The sequence below is a fragment of the Bidens hawaiensis genome, unplaced genomic scaffold, assembly GCF_021521415.1.
Source record: "Bidens hawaiensis isolate Kalapana, Puna unplaced genomic scaffold, B.hawaiensis_p1.1 tig00002772_1, whole genome shotgun sequence".
In the NCBI taxonomy this organism is placed as follows: domain Eukaryota; kingdom Viridiplantae; phylum Streptophyta; class Magnoliopsida; order Asterales; family Asteraceae; genus Bidens; species Bidens hawaiensis.
The window spans coordinates 1,194,001-1,211,438 of NW_027491150.1; the positions used below are offsets into that span (position 1 = coordinate 1,194,001).

Sequence of the window (17,438 nt, forward strand, 5' to 3'; positions counted from 1 at the left end):
AAAAAACAAATAAATATTAAAACAAACAATATAAAACAACCCCATTATACGGAGTATAAAAACTAGTACCGTAATATAACAATTCTTCAAGCCCCATTTCTAAAATAATAATAATAAACACACAATAACAATTAACCAGTGGAGTCCCTTGAATACAGGATTTGACTTGACCCAACAAAGCCAAACAGTCAATATCGCCACCGTAACTCACCGCCGTGATCTCACCGTGACGTCATCACTCACCGGAACACACTCGTAACATTCAATTGCACTTATCTCCATTCAATTCCATGATCTACACGCGTCTAACGCGATTTAGGTAAACCAGATCTGACTGTATGTAATGTTTATTAGCGTAATTGACACGTGGCATGATGTTTAGGTGATTGATTGATATCTGGAGATTAATTAGTGAAGGAGAATGGAGAAATCGAGTACGTTAGATTATATTAACCAGATGTTTCCTACAGGTCAGTTCATTTTATATTCTAATTATTATTATTAGATCAGATTATTATGAGTTTGTGATATAGTAGTGTTTAGTGCATATTGTAAGGATATAGTTGTGTGTGAGATAGCTAGTAGTTTTAGGTAAACGTGTAAACGAATGAACGAGCTGCTCGAGATCAGATCGATGACAATATCGAAATGAGTGGAGTTTTTCAAGGTTGAGACTTGTTTGGGAAGCTTGTTTAGGCTTGTTGAACTTTAATGAGCCTTGTGTTTTATTAAATTTTATTAGATCAGATCATTATGAATTTGTGATATAGTGTATATTGTATACTATAAGGATATAGTTGTGTGTGAGATAACTAGTAGTTTTAGGTAAACGTTTAAATGAGCGAATGAGCTGCTCGAGATCAGATCGATAGAAATATCGAAATGAGTGGAGTTTTTCGAGGTCGGGACTTGTTTGAGAAGCTTGTTTAGGCTCGTTGAACTTTAAGGAGCCTTGTGCTTTATTAAACTTTATTAGATCAGATCATTGTGAATTTGTGATATATTCTAAGGAACTAAGGATATAACTGAGCTAGCATCTGGTGATTAATTGTGTGAGGTAACTAGTAGTTTTAGGTAACGGTGCAAACGAATCGAGCTGCTGAAGATCAGATCGATAAAAGTATCGAAATGAGTGGAGTTTTTGAGGTCGGGACTTGTTTGGGAAGCTTGTTTAGGCTCGTTGAACTTTAGCGAGCCTTGTGTTTTATTAAAATTTATTAGATCAGATCATTGTGAATTTGTGATATAGTGTTTATTGTATACTGGAAGGATGCAACTGTGCTAGCTTCTGGTGATTAGTTGTGTGAGATAACTAGTAGTTTTACGTAACGGTGCAAGCGAATCGAGCTGCTTGAGATCAGATCGATTAAAATATTGAAACGAGTGAAGTTTTTTTGAGCTCGATACTTGTTTGGGAAGCTCGTATAGGCTCGTCGAGCCTTTTACAAGCCTTGTGTATTTACTTGTGTGATTTCGTTATTAGATCAGATCATTGTGATATAGTGTTTATTGCATACTGTAAGGGTATAACTGAAGCATCTAGTCTGAACAGTTGTGTGAGATCACTAGTAGTTTTAGGCTTAAAGCTTCTGGTTAACAATTGTGTGAGATAACCAATAGATTTAGGTAGTGGTGCAAATGGCTCGAGCAGCTCGTGAGCTACTCGAGATCAGATGTTGAAAATATCGAAACTAGCTGTGCTTTTTCGAGCTCGGGACTTGTTTGGAAATAACCTTAACGAGCCTTGTGTTTTTTCTTTTAAACATGTAAAGATACACATGCTGAACAAACATAAGAGGTGCATTTATAAAATCAAATAGAAATTACCGAGTTATTAGATTTTACATTTGGTTTAATCTTATATGCTTTTTTACATGTGTGATTTAGTTATTGGATCAGATCATTGTATTATAGTGTTTATTGCATACTGTAAGGATGTAACTGAAGCATCGGTACTGAACGATTGTGTGAGATAATGAGATATCTAGCAGTTTAGGTTTAGTGGATCTGGTAGATGATGGAATAGAAGTACTTAAATTTGGATAACATTGATTTACAGAGAATTGTGATAGAATATGTGCTTTAAGCCAAGCCTGAACTTTTGTTTCATTAATCATAGGCTAGGGGAAGCTAGGGGTGTTACCAGTTCAGTTTGGTTCGGTTATTAGCCTCAACTGAAACCAAAGTCATCGGTTAATGTAGTTTATTAACCAATTGGTTCGGTTTATTTGGTTAGTTTGTCGCTTTTTGGTTCGGTTAATAATCAAAACCAAACTTGGGCTGAAAATTTTGCTTAGAAATAAATGAACTGAAGGTTTTAATACATGAAACGGAAGTATAAAACATAAAATGAAGGTATAAGTAGCCAAATACATGAAATGGAGGTATAAAAGCTAGAAATATCAGTAAATGGGAATGGTTCGTTTTGGTTAGTCGAGGGTACAAAGAAAACCAATAATCGATTTTTCGTTAATTCAGTTTTCGGTTAATTTCGGTTAACACTTCGGTTATTGCTCACCGCTAGCCGAACGTGTAAAGATAATGACATATGGAGTTCTGAATGTGTAAAGATGCACACGTTGAACAAACATAAGAGGTGCATTTGTAAAATCAAATCACTGAGTTACAACTTCTTTAGGATTTTTGAAGATTAGAAAATTGCAATACTTCATCCTTTGTAAGTCTAGGTTACACCTACAGGCTACAGCTGCACGTGAATGTTTCTGTCATATAATGCTTCTTGTACCCCAATATCTATCTGCATAGTTGTGTTGATCTTTATGACACATCTTCTTCTAGATTAGGTTTCTTGTATTCTAACATGGAATGTTCACTTTCCAGAAGCATCTTTATCGGGTGTAGAGCCACTGATGCAAAAAGTACACAATGAGATACGCATTGTGGATGCTGAAATTCTAACGGCTGTTCGTCAACAGGTGAGTTTGTGTTTTCCAATGGCTTTTCTTGCCTAATCATAAAAAAGTTACATTTGAGACAGAAGTTTTACTTATTATTTGCATTACAGAATCTTTTGTGGTTTCATAGTTCTCGTTATTATTAATATTTTACCTTTAAATGATTCATTTATTTGAGAGCAATCTTGGAACCTTATTCATTGTGGAACTTTTTATGCCCAGAGTAATTCAGGATCAAAAGCAAAAGAGGATCTGGCTGCAGCTACAAGTGCTGTGAAGGTCTGTTGACATTAATTGAAACTCTTTTATACTGGAAGATTCAATTCACTTTTTTTTTTTATTACAAGAATCACACAATTTAGTTTACCTCTGCTGATAATATTCTACTGTAGGAACTCATGTATAAAGTCAGAGAAATTAAAAGCAAAGCCGAACAAAGTGAGGCAATGGTTCAGGAAATATGTCGTGACATTAAAAAGCTGGATTTTGCAAAGAAGCACATAACAACTACTATTACAGCCCTCCATCGTCTTACTATGCTTGGTATGTGCTCAAGCCTCAAATCATGACTTCCTTTAAAAGATATTCTGATACAAAGTCTGATGGTTGATTTTATTGGCCTACAAGCTCTTAGATAACACTTTATTTTAACTATGACAGTATCTGCCATTGAACAACTTCAAGTAATGGCTTCCAAACGTCAATATAAAGAGGCTTCAGCACAGTTGGAGGTACCTGTCTTTTCTGCAATGTTTGTAGATTGGTACCTGTTCAAAAGGAGAATATGTATCCTGCATGAACATCTGTTATTGTTAATATACATGTTTTTTTTTTGTATGTTTCAGGCTGTCAGCCAGTTATGTAGTCATTTTGATGGCTACAGAGATAACCCGAAGATCACCGAGCTAAGAGATAAGTTCAAGAACATTAAACAAATTCTCAAGTCCCATGTCTTTTCTGATTTATCCAGGTGTGTAAATTTGATGTTTTTAACTTTTTTTCGGAATCTGATGTGATTTATTCGACTTAATACATAAGCAAACATCATTATTGTAACGTAATGATTATTATTTTCTTTATTTTTTCTTTCATCCCAGCTTAGGTACGGGGAAAGAGACTGAGGAAAGTAATTTGCTGCAGCATTTATCAGATGCTTGCCTAGTTGTTGATGCACTAGAACCATCAGTAAGAGAAGAGTTGGTTAAGAACTTTTGTGACAAGGAACTTATTTCATATCAGCAGATATTTGAAGGAGCTGGTATGTTTTTGTTTTCCATAACTACATTCTTTTTGTAGCTAAAACTGTTAGTAAAGCATCTTGCATTTTATCAGAGCTAGCAAAGTTAGATAAAACAGAGAGGAGATATGCTTGGGTTAAACGCCGTTTAAGAACAAACGAGGAGATATGGAAAATCTTTCCCACTTCATGGCATGTTGACTATTTGCTCTGTATTCAGTTCTGCAAATTGACCAGGTTTGTTGTTTTATCCCATTTTGAAATGCCATTGGTCATGCTAAATACTATTGTTCATGTTATCTATTCTGGATAATTTAGTTACATATTCTTTATTTCAGGACACAGCTTGAAGATATTTTGGAAAACTTGAAAGAGAAACCAGATGTTGGAACATTACTGATGGTAAATTCTGAATTAGCATTGTTTAGCAGTTATATCTATTGCTTGCACTTTAGTGTCTTTTTAATTATTATTATATTATAATTATTATTTCATGACACTTGATTCTAGACTTTGAAATTATGTGCAGGCGTTACAACGGACAATAGAATTCGAAGAAGAGTTGGCAGATAAATTTGGCGGTAGTGGTAGTAGCAGAACTGTGACTGATAGGTTTGAGGAAACAGATAAAACAGAAAATAATAATCAAGCTGTACTAGACATTCGTAAGAAGTATGAGAAAAAGCTTGCTGCACATCAAGGAAACCAAGATGATGTAAACTGCTTTATTTTATATTCCTATTTTATTTTTGTTTTTTTCAAATATCTGAAATTTTCTGCTTCTTGTCAGGATAAAGATTTTGCTGTGCCTGGAGCTGGGGTAAGTTTTTGACTTTTAAATTGCTATTTGTCTCATACTTACATCAACATTAAATGTTATTAAAAACTTGGTGGTGACTGGTGAGTATTACTTTGTTTTGGTTATGGCAGTTCAATTTCCGAGGAATCATATCATCTTGCTTTGAACCACACTTGACGGTGTATGTAGAATTTGAAGAAAAGACACTTATGGACAACCTGGAGAAGCTTGTTCAGGTTTTATCAGCCTCTCTGTTCATTTTCATTCTTATGTTCTGATATCGTATGCTTATTATATCTTCAAACTTTACAGGAAAAAACATGGGATATGGATGATGGAGGTCAAACTAGTATTTTATCCAGTAGCATGCAAGTAAGTTCAACCCATGTGTTTAATAATTTAATCAGAATTATACTACTTGTGTGCTTCTGAATTGCTAACTTGATACACTTTCTCTATGTCAGGTATTCTTGATTATTAGAAGGAGCTTAAAGCGGTGCTCTGCTTTAACAAAGAGCCAAACTTTGCTAAATCTATTCAAGGTCAGTTTTGGAATAAATTATCTACATTCTGCTGTTACTAATAGTTTACTTATGGTCATGCAACTGTTTTCCATATTTGGCTAATAGGTGTTTCAAAGAGTGCTTAAAGCTTATGCTACAAAGCTTTTTTTGAAGTTGCCAAAAGGTGGCACAGGGATTGTTGCAGCTGCCACGGGGATGGATGGACAAATTAAGGTTTTCTTTAACTCTATAGACCCAACCTTATTTTTAACTAATTTTACTTCCTGATGTTAATGCTAATATTGTGTGACACCGAATGCAGACATCTGATAAAGATGAAAGGATGATATGCTATATCGTGAACACAGCAGAATATTGTCATAAAACGGTCAGCTTTTCACCTGTCAGTTATCATATTATGTATATGGTAGGAGTTATTTGAGTTATTTGCTTTTACAGGCTGAAGAGTTGGCTGAAAACGTCTCCAAAATGATAGATACTCAGTTGGCTGATGCTGTTGACATGTCAGAAGTACAGGACGAGTTCTCAGCAGTTATAACAAAAGCATTGGTAACATTAGTTAATGGATTGGAAACCAAATTTGACATTGAAATGGCTGCAATGACACGTGTACCATGGAGTACACTTGAAAGTGTGGGCGATCAATCAGAGTAAGACACAATTTGTGCATATGAAACGTAAAAGTATTCTGCTAAGAATTTGTTTTCACAAATTTGCTGTGTGTGCAGGTATGTTACAAACATAAAAATGATCCTTAACGGTAGCATCCCTGTACTTGGAAGCCTTCTATCTCCCGTTTATTTCCAGTTCTTTTTAGACAAGGTAATTAGCCTTATTTCATATTAAGTTAATAATTTAATATTCTGTATGTGACATGCATCATCATCATCATCATCATCATCATCATCGTACTCAGTATATCCCACCAATAGCAATGCTATGGTAGGGTCTGAGGAGGGTAAGATGTAGACAGCCTTACCTCTATCCCATAGGGATAGAGAGGCTGCTTCCGGTGAGACCCCCGACTCGATAGTAGTTTTGAATCAAGCCTTGGACATAAGACACATAACACTCAATCATCGGGACACCGGCTGATTGGTGCATGTGCCCTTGTCTTTCGGCTATCAACGCCACCACATGATGCCTGATTAACCTTCCGCCACTTTTAACGTTATTTTCACGTGATTAGTAAAATAACGTCAAAATTAGTGCAATTTTACTTTTGCCCACCCAAGGGTTCACACATATATACATTATATGTGCGCACCGCAAGCAGGGCGTGTATGTGACATGCATATTGATTTATAATCTGGTTTTTATCATGCAGCTTGCATCGTCTCTAGGTCCACGCTTCTATCTCAATATCTTTAAATGCAAGCAGATATCTGAGACCGGAGCTCAACAAGTACTTTTTTATACTTTTATTCTTAGCATTGTTTCTGATGATAGCGGTTATTAATATGTTGTGTTTCTGCAGATGTTGTTGGATACTCAGGCTGTGAAGACAATACTTTTAGATATTCCATCTCTAGGAAAACAGGTAATATTTTATATATGCTTTACAAATATTGCAATTTTTTTTTATTATAGTTTCATTTAGTTAGAAATTGCTATGAACAGACGTCGGGAGCTGCTAGTTACTCAAAGTTTGTGAGTCGTGAGATGAGTAAAGCAGAAGCACTTTTAAAGGTTTGTGTCTCGTTCTCTTTATTTGCGTTTCAAATATTTTTGTTTTCTATGTTATTATGTACAGGTTATTCTGTCCCCGGTTGACTCGGTGGCAGATACATATAGTGCGCTACTACCCGAGGGAACACCTTCCGAGTTTCAACGAATCCTAGAACTCAAGGTTGTTCTGTTACTTTTTTTTCTGTGGTCAGTTTTATGTGAAATGTTTTTCATATATTAATAGATCTTGTGTTATTCATTGTTTGATAATACAGGGGTTGAAAAAGGCAGACCAACAAACAATATTAGAAGATTTCAACAAACGAGCGTCTGGCATCTCTCAAGTACCGATTGCCACGTCAGCAGTCCCAGTGATCACAGCAGTGGCTCCTGCACCTGCTCCCTTGGTTAGCCAGCTTTCCGGTTCAATCATTGCATCGAGGGAGGACGTGCTCACCCGAGCAGCAGCACTTGGTAGAGGTGCTGCTACAACTGGTTTTAAACGGTTCCTTGCTTTGACCGAAGCTGCAAAAGACCGAACCGATGGACCTTTCAGAAAACTGTTCAACGCGTGAGCATGTTGTAATTTGTGTTTTATATAGAAAAAAGACGTAATGAAACGAAAGATTGCTTTATGTTTTGGTTACGGCTCGAAGCTAGATCACAGATCCAAGATTTTCAACCAGAGTATGTATAACACTATTACTATTAACATTTTGTTTGCGGTACATGAGCTAAAATACTAGATGTTTGTTTTTTCAATACAGTTTTTTATGTTACACGTATGAGTCGATAAAGCGTCTTTAGGAGACTGGTTTAAGTTGAGAGCAAGGTTAGTCATATGTTGTGATTTGAAATGTGCCGCTAAACTCAAGTTAACGTGTTTGATCGACTAGAACGGTTGTGTCAATCGATACTCGGTCATCTATTTTGGTATCTAATAAAATGAAAGTATCCTTAACATGTGTATGAGTATAAAAGACAATGAACACACCCTAAGTAAATCTTTAGATAAACCTATCTCCTAACATAGGACCCTTTGAACGGGTAAACTCCAAAGAAACAATGGAAAGAACGAGACATTTTACTTCAGTTTCATTCGTATTAAAATATTAAACAAGTTTGCCTATTTGTAGGCTTAAACAAATAACCGAACTAAATTACGTGACCACTCTTTAACTTAACAACTTCACCCGCTTGCTCTAGTAACTAAAATCCATAAACATGATACAAAAGCAAATGAGGGAAAACATGCAGAGAACAAGAAACCATATTAAGATCATGAATAGGATTGCATAGTATCATGGCAATGTGGATGCGTATCAAAACGGGGTGGAAGAACCAAATGAATACGCCTTCGATGGTTTTGAAGAGATGTTAGGGGAAAGGATCGATTGCAGGTGAGAGTCGAAACCACTTTGAAAGTATACCACACATTACTGTGTTGTAAAACATGATTCAATAGTAGTAAGCTAGTAGTACATTTAGCTACATTGTTTTCTTCTCACAAAGCATATTTACTTTCTAATAAATGACAACGAGAGAGAGGAGAGTACATAACTCAAAACGTGTGTGTGGTGTGGTTGAGAAAAGAGATGAGAATATACGTGTGTGGCTGAGACTGAGAGATTTCATGAATAGTGAATTATTAAGATTAAGATTGATATAAAAATTGTTTTTGATATATACACACACATATAACGGCAAAAAGCACCAAAGATTGTCGGAGAAAGGGGCGGATGCCAAATACCATAAACGAATGTCGGTCATAGACGACAGACAAATGCAGCACGACGACGACAACTGAAGATGAGTTCCAGATTGCATGACTAACAATAACATATGCGAGAGAGAGCAACAAAAAGGAACAAGGAAAAGAAAATAAAAAAGATACATGATAATATGTGTGATAATTTGTAATCTTTTAACTCAGTTTTTTTCATGAATAGTAAATTTACTGAGTGACACAAAATCTATATTTTCTTAATTGTCATATATATAAACAAACAATAAATATGACCAAACAATAACTCAAATGATATTATTATATATCCATAAATACAATTTCCACATGTAATTACATATTTTTAACTCTTACAAACTAATCTAAAAAAATATAACATTTACCAAACTAGAATTCTCATTAGACCAATGAGCACGGTATCGTACAGGTACCGAAAATACTGATCTCGAGAATTACTAATTTTGAGTACCGGTACCGTATTGATCCCGAAACTCATAACTTTGGTACCGATTCAATACCAAATTTGCTTATCCTAACTGAGATCAACAATAACCCAGGCCAACTCGTTAAACAAGTCGGGTCAACCCGACAATCACCGTTGAACCATCCAAATTACACAACTACACACCATAACCGAATAATAATATTCTTACCCTAGCAACCAATGGACAACGTAACCAATCCAACTTCCGGCCGCCGTACAGTCAATTCCGATCAACCTAAAAAGCTACAGCGTTCGATCTTCGAACTTCCGTCGGATTACTTCGATTCATGCCGCCTGTTCGAACACTCTTCAACTGCTGCCTTCGTTCCTGAACTCACAATTATTAATAACGAACATGATGATGTAGTAGAAGAAGAAGATGATAATAATAATAATAATAATAATAATAATAATAGTAATAGCTTTGGTTATAACGAACGATGGACGTGTAATACTTGTAAATCCAGCTTTGAGTCGCTTATTGAGCAACGCTCTCATTTCAAGTCCGATTTTCATCGAATCAATGTGAATATTATTCTCTTAATCTATTTATAACCTGCTTTTCTAGTAGATTAGATTCAGTTATTTATAAGTTAGTTCTCATGAATAATATTTGTATGTAGCATTGTGTATAGTGTGTTATACTATAGCTACACTAGGCCAGAATTGCTCATTTGTTAGGTTAGATTCTAATGATCCATACAGGTAGAGTGTAGACTAGGGCGTATACCTACGGTGTAATCGAGCTTCGATCATTTCGAGCTCTTTCCCAAAGCTTGAGCTTGGCTCGTAAGTCATTTTTTTCATGCTCAAGCTTGGTTCCTGTATTTATGTATTAATTTATATACTTTTTTATATATTTTGAGAAAAACCTTAAAAGGAGCCTCGAGCTTGTGTGCAGTATCTTAAACGAGTTGAGCTATGCTATGTAGTTTGAAATTAATACATAGAAGCCCAGAATATTTAAAACTTAAAAATAAATAAGGCTCGACGAGTTTAAATGATCTTCCTATACAAGGCTCGAGTCGAGCTCGGCTATGTAGTTTGAAATTTATACATAAGGCTCGACAAGCCTAAAGGATCTTCCCATCAAGCTTGGGCTTGATAAGTCAACGAGCTTTATTTGAGGCTCATTGTTGGCCTTGGCTCGATAACTGAACGAGCATTTATGAGTCTCAGTGTTGGCCTTGGCTCGATAACTGAACGAGCATTTATGAGGCTCAGGGTTGGCTTGGGCTTAATAAGGCTCAGCTGTTTCGAGCTTTTTATCGAGCCGATCTCGAGTAGCTCCCAAGTGGCTCGGCTCATTTTGCACCTCTAGCATATACTGACTTTCATGCAGCATAGGCGCTGAATGAAATATAAAATCATTACTTAATTTGGTCACTTTTTTTTTTTTTTGCTTATTCACTGTCAAAACAATAGTGCACATTTGTTATGTTAAAGCTTATTAATTTATGTCATTAGGTAAAACTCACAGTTGCTGGAAAGGATACTGTGAAAGAGGATGATTTTGATGAATGGGCATCTGATTCATTGGTTAAAGATTATGATATATCAAGTATTTCAGGCTCAGAAGATGAAGATGACAGAGAATCTAGCCTGCGCAATGATACGAATAAGGAGTTGTTAGGAAGTAATAAAAGGAAGATCTTTGTGCACTTAGCCAATGGAGATATAGTTTCGTTCTGGAAAAGCTTGTTTCTAGACGACAATGTGAAAATTGTTTTTGAACATGGTAAATCTGGTACTATGTTGGATGATGTTTTGCCATGTGTTACGGAGAAAGAAATAACTGCAAAACTGCGTTATGTGGTTCAAGAACCTAGGGATAATACACGTTTTAGAATTATGTTGCTTGCTAGTGGTGGCCATTTTGCTGGTTGTGTCTTTGATGGTAACTCTGTTGTCGCCCATAAAACATTCCACAGGTCAGCCCATAAAACTATGGTTTTTATGTAAATTAATAGAAACTTGTTGTTTATTTGATAAGATTTTATATTGATACAATATGCATGATCATGTGTCATGTAGATATGTCATAAGAGCAAAGTCTGGTAAAAAACAGTCATCAAAAGATGCCAGTGGTAAAATTGCACATTCTGCGGGAGCTTCAATACGCCGACACAATGAGCAAGCTTTAAAGAAGGTATTTAGCATAATTAATGTCCATCAATATCATGTCCCAATAGTAATAATTTAACATGAGAAGTGTTTTGTCACAATCAGGAAATTCGAGAATTGCTCGCTGCATGGAAGCCTTATTTTGATGCTTCATCTTGTATCTTCATTCACGCTCCATCAGACAACCGTCAACTGCTATTCGAAGGCGAAACTCCATGCTTTAGTTGTCAGAAAGGTTCCATCAGACGCATACCGTTGACTGTTAGAAGACCAACATTCAAGGAAGCTAAGCGACTGTACAACATATTAACACAAGTTTCTACTGAAACAATTGAAGAAACAGTGCATGTTATTAAAGAAAGTAAAGAAGATTCTAAAACTACAAATACACATAGCAAAAAGAATACTAAAGAAGTTGGTGAAGCTAGTATAGTTAATAGTATGGAAGATTTAGCTATATCAAGTAGTAACGAGAGTAAAGCAGTTATTGTATCAACACCTTTACATCTAGCAGCAAAAGATGGGAATGCGGAGAAGGTTCTGGAACTTTTAGAAGAAGGTTTGGATCCTTGTGCTGTCGATGAAAGAGGGAAGACGCCGTATATGCTTGCTACTGAAAAAGAAGTTAGAAACACGTTTAGAAGGTTTATGGCTTTGAATCTCGATAAGTGGGATTGGCTAGCAGCTAAAGTCCCCAGTGCGTTAACAAAAGAAATGGAGGAGTCTCAGAATGCTAAGCAGGTAATTTCAGAACGCTTTCGTTAACGCATATCTCATTAACATGTGTGTATAAACTATAAAGTATATGCTATTTGATTGTTTTTTAGGCGGAGAAAGATGCAAAAAGGAAAGCGAGAGCCAAAGAGCTGAAGAAGGCGAGGAAAGCTAGAGAAAAGAAGGCTGAGGTGTGTATTTATATATCTTACAAAATGCAATGATGTAGAATATAATTAGATTGATTTATTACACGTTAAACTTTTTTGCATACTTTAATGGGAATAAACTTATCGTTATGCAGGCGGAGGCCGCTCAGTCACAGAAAGCTTCATCAACTCAATCACAATCCGTCACGCCACGGTTGACTAAAGAGGTATTCTGTTATTTTTTTAATCACAAAGAGCTCTTTTTTTTTTACTCTTGTAGGCTTAAAAATATGCTATAATTTTTTAATATTTTTATACTCCGTATCTTTTAAAAACAAAATATACTATTTTGTAATTGCAGGAGGAGCTAAAAAGAAAACAAGATGAAGAGAGGGAGAAGAGAGCTGCTGCCGCCGAAAGGAGAATAGCAGCACTTCAATCACAGACAAACACTGCCACGTCATCAGACGGCGTATGTTCATATTGTCAGGTGTCGATGGCAGGTAAAGTTCCATTTCATAGGTACAATTATAAATACTGCTCCACATCGTGTATGCATCTTCACCAAGAGATCCTCGAGGATGAATAACAGAATAGCGCCTTATCCTTTTTTTTACCACCACCGTTTCTCATTTCCATGATTGACTTGTCACAATATATATATATATATATATATATATATATATATATTTATGTTAAATTGTAAATGGAATATGGTTCTTTACTGTTTTAAATGCCTTGTTCGGTAACCTTTAATCATTCAGGCTGAGATTACAACTAACCAACCAAATTAAACGTCATTAAAAAGTGATTATCTTAGTTTATGTTTGACCCTAGTAGTTTGGTTTGGCATTTAAAATATGAAACAAAATTGAGGTGGTGTTTGTTTTGCACTGCAATTATACATTAACTGAAAACAAATGTTTGGTTTTGTTATCATTCCAAAACTGTTGCCTTGTTACACTTAAGCTGATGGCGAAATGAACTAATGTTTTAACTGTTAATAATTGTATATTGGGTTTAGTTGTCAGACCCAAAACTGGTGGTTTAATATTTTTAATCTGATGACAAAATGGGAGTAACAAGTATAATAATAGTGAATATGTGGGATTAAACTTTGAAACTAGGGGTGTGATCGAAATCAAAATAACCGTACACTGAATCTAATAAAAAGGCGATTTTTTGGTTCGCATTATGTTTTGCTATCAACAAAAAAAACGACGTTAAGTAATTGCTAAGAAATTAATAAGTTGTGAGCCTGAAAAAATTTGGATTTAAACATGTAATAGTCAATTAATTTCTAATCAACAAAAAAAAACGCCAAAAGTTTCAAGCTCAAATTCATCAATCTTATTTATATCCATTTATAGTTATTTAACTTGAAACAAATACTCGTCTTCTGGGGCCTTCATTTCTTGCGCCTTCTTCGTCGTTGCGGCCCTCCCTATAATCATCTCCACTCACTTCTTACAAAGCGGATATGGAAACATTAAGAAGAAATAACAAGGGGCTTTGATGCTGCAAGTTACAAGGTCGTTTAGAGGTTAATTTACAGTTAGATATTTGTCAAAAGAAAACTAAAAAATAGAGTGACAGCTGTGGGATTTGAACCCACGCCCTTTCGGACCAGAGCCTAAATCTGGCGCCTTAGACCACTCGGCCAAACTGTCAACATGATATTAATGTTACAATAATTATTTACAATCATGATTTAGATAGTGACATTAACATGATCTTAATCACTTATTCCCTCACATATATTCTTTTTAAATCTTTATATATTTTTAGAAATAAAGTTTTTTAAACCTTTTTTTAAAAGGAAAGCATTTATTTATTTATTTATTTATTTATATTTAAAATGATGGAACATGACAAGTTTTTCCCTTTTTGTTTTGTTTTAACGGCGAATTTCTGCTATCTAAAGACTTGAAGCGCTAAAATGAGTCCTGGAGACTGAACATAGTGATGAGTCAATATGTCACTAACTCCATTGGAGAGATCAGTGTAGGGGGGATTTCAATGATGACGACGACGATGATGATGATGACGACGACGATATGGATGTTTGGGAATTCGGCCGATACCAGTTTGATTCGTACAGATTCTAATGAGTTTGTTCGAAAAACTTATGTAAAAGGGCATGGTTTAACAAACTAATTAGGAAACATACACCCTTGAGGCCTTAACATAGCTAGCAAAATCAAAATTTTACTATTGATGCATGTTAACTAATCACACACAATGAGCCATACAAGAACTAGTGTTATTACTCACTTGTGGCACATCAAAGGTTAGCTAAAACAAAAATAAAGATTACAAGCCAGTTATATATAAAGTATTCTAAAAACTCATTTGTGGATCAACACAATAATATAGTTAGCTTAAAAAGGGGTGAAATCATAAGTAGGTAACAAGCCAAAAGTTACTCATACACAAAGTATTCTAATAACTCATTCGTAGATCACACAATAAGATAGTTAGCCAAACGGGGTGAAGTTAAAAGTAGTTATGCAGAAAGAGTTGTAGGCTCCAATGGTTGGATTATATTCAATATATTACAATTATAAACTTTTGATTTATTTTTTAAACTTTGTTAGTGTAAAATAAATGAGTAGCTGATATTGGTTCTTAAAACTACATGTTAACTTTGGTGTAAAAATATATCGAGTTCACTTGTTGGGTTCCCTTGCACACTAGTGAACTCAAAAAAAGATTGTTAGAACTTGCATTAGTTCATTTGCAGGCGTAGCGAACTCCTTAGAAGCATGGGAACTTTCAAAAGACGTCTATAAGTACTTGAGATGAATCATGTTAAAACATCTGAGTTAGAGAGAGAGAGAGACGTCTTAGGTAAGTCCCACAAACGACAAGCATCCCCTAAGAAACTTAGGAAACTATACCATCTTAGTGAAAACATAAGATCTAATTTTTTCTCATAAAACCGTCATAGGTACTAGAACCATGCTTAAAAACTAGGCCACACGCATCAAACACACGTCTTCCTTGGAAGCAGCCTCTAAACGATGGTAATCAATGCCAAAGCAGGAACACAGTTTACAATAGAATGATATATCCACCGGGCGCATTTTCCAAAATGAAGGCGTCTTCCGTGAGTGAATAATACTCATAACACCAACCATCTCTGCTGGCGAGAGTTTGACATACGGATCAATCCCCAACACCACAACCCGGTTTTCGATAGGGTGAAATTGTCCATACGATATCTAGGCGTGCTCGTTGCGTCATAGCCAGCAATAAGAGAGTTGGGATTGTTCCGGTCGCTGAAACATGAAAAGATAAAAAATTAATAATAATTATTATTATAATAATAAAAAACTTTTTATAGAGAAAAAAAGGCTTTACTAGCGCCAGCCAATTGGTAGATGATGGTGCAAGTAAGTGCAAAAAAAAATAAACTTTTGCCTCAACCCTTGTCAAAGCTATCCGGCATTTAGTGGTGTTCATGATATCAACTGTTTCCTTAACCAACATATACAAATGATACGGAATACGATCAGGTGAATGGCCCCATACTCAGTTTTTTCAGACTAACGGTGAACCTACCTCTTTGGTCATAGTAGCAAAATTGCGAACGGGCCACGAAAAAGCTCTAGGGACATCAAATTGATCCGATTCTTTTGTAGGGTCATAAAATATTCGATGGAAGTCTTCAGGACCGAAAATATAGTCAGATTCAGTGAATGGCCCCATACTCAGTTTTTTCGGGCAGACGGTAAACCTACCCCTTTGGCCATAGTAGCAAAATTTTGAACGAGCCACGAGAAAGCTCTAAGGGCATTAAATTGATCCGATTCATTCGTAGGGTCATAAAATATTCGATAAAAGTCTCCAGGACCGAAAATATAGTCAGATTCGGTGAATGGCCCCATACTCAGTTTTTTCGGGCTGACGGAGTGACGGTGAACCTACCCCTTTGGCCGTAGTAGCAAAATTTCGAACGGGTCACGGGAAAACTCTAAGGACATCAAATTGATCCGATTCTTTCGTAGGGTCATAAAATATTAGATGGAAGTCTCCAGGACCGAAAATATGGTCAGATTCGGTGAATGGCCCCATACTCAGTTTTTCCCGGGTTGACGGTAAACATACCCTTTGGCCGTAGTAGCAAAATTTCGAACGGGCCATGGGAAAGCTTTAAGGACATCAAATTGATCTGATTCTTTCGTAGAGTTATGAAATATTCGATGGAAGTCTGCTGTACCGAATATATGCTCAGATTCGGTGAATGTCCACATACTCAGTTTTTTCGGGCTGACGGTGAACATACCCCATTGGCCGTAGTAGCAAAATTTCGAACGGGCCACGAAAGAGCTTTAGGGACATCCGATTTTTTCGTAGGGTCATAAAATATTCGATGGAAGTCTCCAGGACCGAAAATATGGTCAGACTCGGTGAATAGCCCCATACTCAGTTTTTTCGGGCTGACAGTGAACATACCCCTTTGGCCGTAGTAGCAAAATTTCGAACGGGCCACGGGAAAGCTCTAGGGACGTCAAATTGATCCGTTTCTTTCGTAGGGCCATAAAATATTCTATGGAAGTCTCTAGGACCGAAAATATGGTCAGATTCGGTGAATGGCCTTATACTCTGTTTTTTCGGGCTGACGGGGATACGCATTGTCTTAATAAAAGTTTTTGTTTCTAGAACTTGAGTACCATGTAATTTATAACTCCATTGATCCAATATATATGCATATGCCAGTATGCTTGTGCACAATAAAATCATATATGTCCATCACTCTACCCTTTTTACAATTCGTTGACCGATAACTTAGTGGTTTTAAATTGAGCATTTATTTATCTGTCGATTAAATTTCAACTCTAACTATTTATTAATTAAAACACATTCAAACCTTTATGTTGACTGAAATTCACAAAAACCGATACATACCTATTTTATTAACAAATATTTCACAAAACACGATGTATCCAATGTATATGGATATGATAATATTTTAGTGCGCAACCCCTCCAAAAAAAATACACCAAACCATATGCACACGTGGCAGCTCGCTTGCACTGATAACCTATTACACACAACACGAAACACTACAAACCAA

The 17,438-nt window shown here is 35.9% G+C and overlaps 2 protein-coding genes and 1 non-coding gene across 3 annotated transcripts; 2 read left to right on the forward strand and 1 right to left on the reverse strand.

The window, feature by feature from the left end:
- Nucleotides 1-356: 356 nt before the first annotated feature.
- Nucleotides 357-7,871, forward strand: LOC143621158 (vacuolar protein sorting-associated protein 53 A-like). Its single transcript, XM_077092670.1, has 23 exons — nt 357-470; nt 2,842-2,936; nt 3,138-3,194; nt 3,308-3,458; nt 3,576-3,646; nt 3,761-3,885; nt 4,013-4,173; nt 4,248-4,389; nt 4,491-4,554; nt 4,682-4,867; nt 4,943-4,972; nt 5,083-5,187; nt 5,264-5,323; nt 5,416-5,493; nt 5,581-5,688; nt 5,777-5,842; nt 5,914-6,125; nt 6,204-6,297; nt 6,803-6,880; nt 6,953-7,015; nt 7,096-7,164; nt 7,229-7,324; nt 7,419-7,871. Exons 1-23 carry the CDS (start codon nt 422-424, stop codon nt 7,716-7,718), a joined length of 2,460 nt encoding a protein of 819 aa, XP_076948785.1. The 5' UTR covers nt 357-421; the 3' UTR covers nt 7,719-7,871.
- A 1,680-nt stretch (nt 7,872-9,551) lies between these two features.
- On the forward strand, nt 9,552-13,006 carry LOC143621159 (uncharacterized). The gene is made up of 7 exons (XM_077092671.1): nt 9,552-9,896; nt 10,839-11,302; nt 11,406-11,520; nt 11,601-12,236; nt 12,323-12,400; nt 12,514-12,585; nt 12,720-13,006. The coding sequence occupies exons 1-7, from the start codon at nt 9,552-9,554 to the stop codon at nt 12,945-12,947; spliced, it is 1,938 nt and encodes a 645-aa protein (XP_076948786.1). The 3' UTR covers nt 12,948-13,006.
- A 942-nt stretch (nt 13,007-13,948) lies between these two features.
- On the reverse strand, nt 13,949-14,028 carry TRNAL-UAG (transfer RNA leucine (anticodon UAG)). Its single transcript has one exon. It is a non-coding gene; the product is annotated as a tRNA-Leu (tRNA).
- Nucleotides 14,029-17,438: the final 3,410 nt, after the last annotated feature.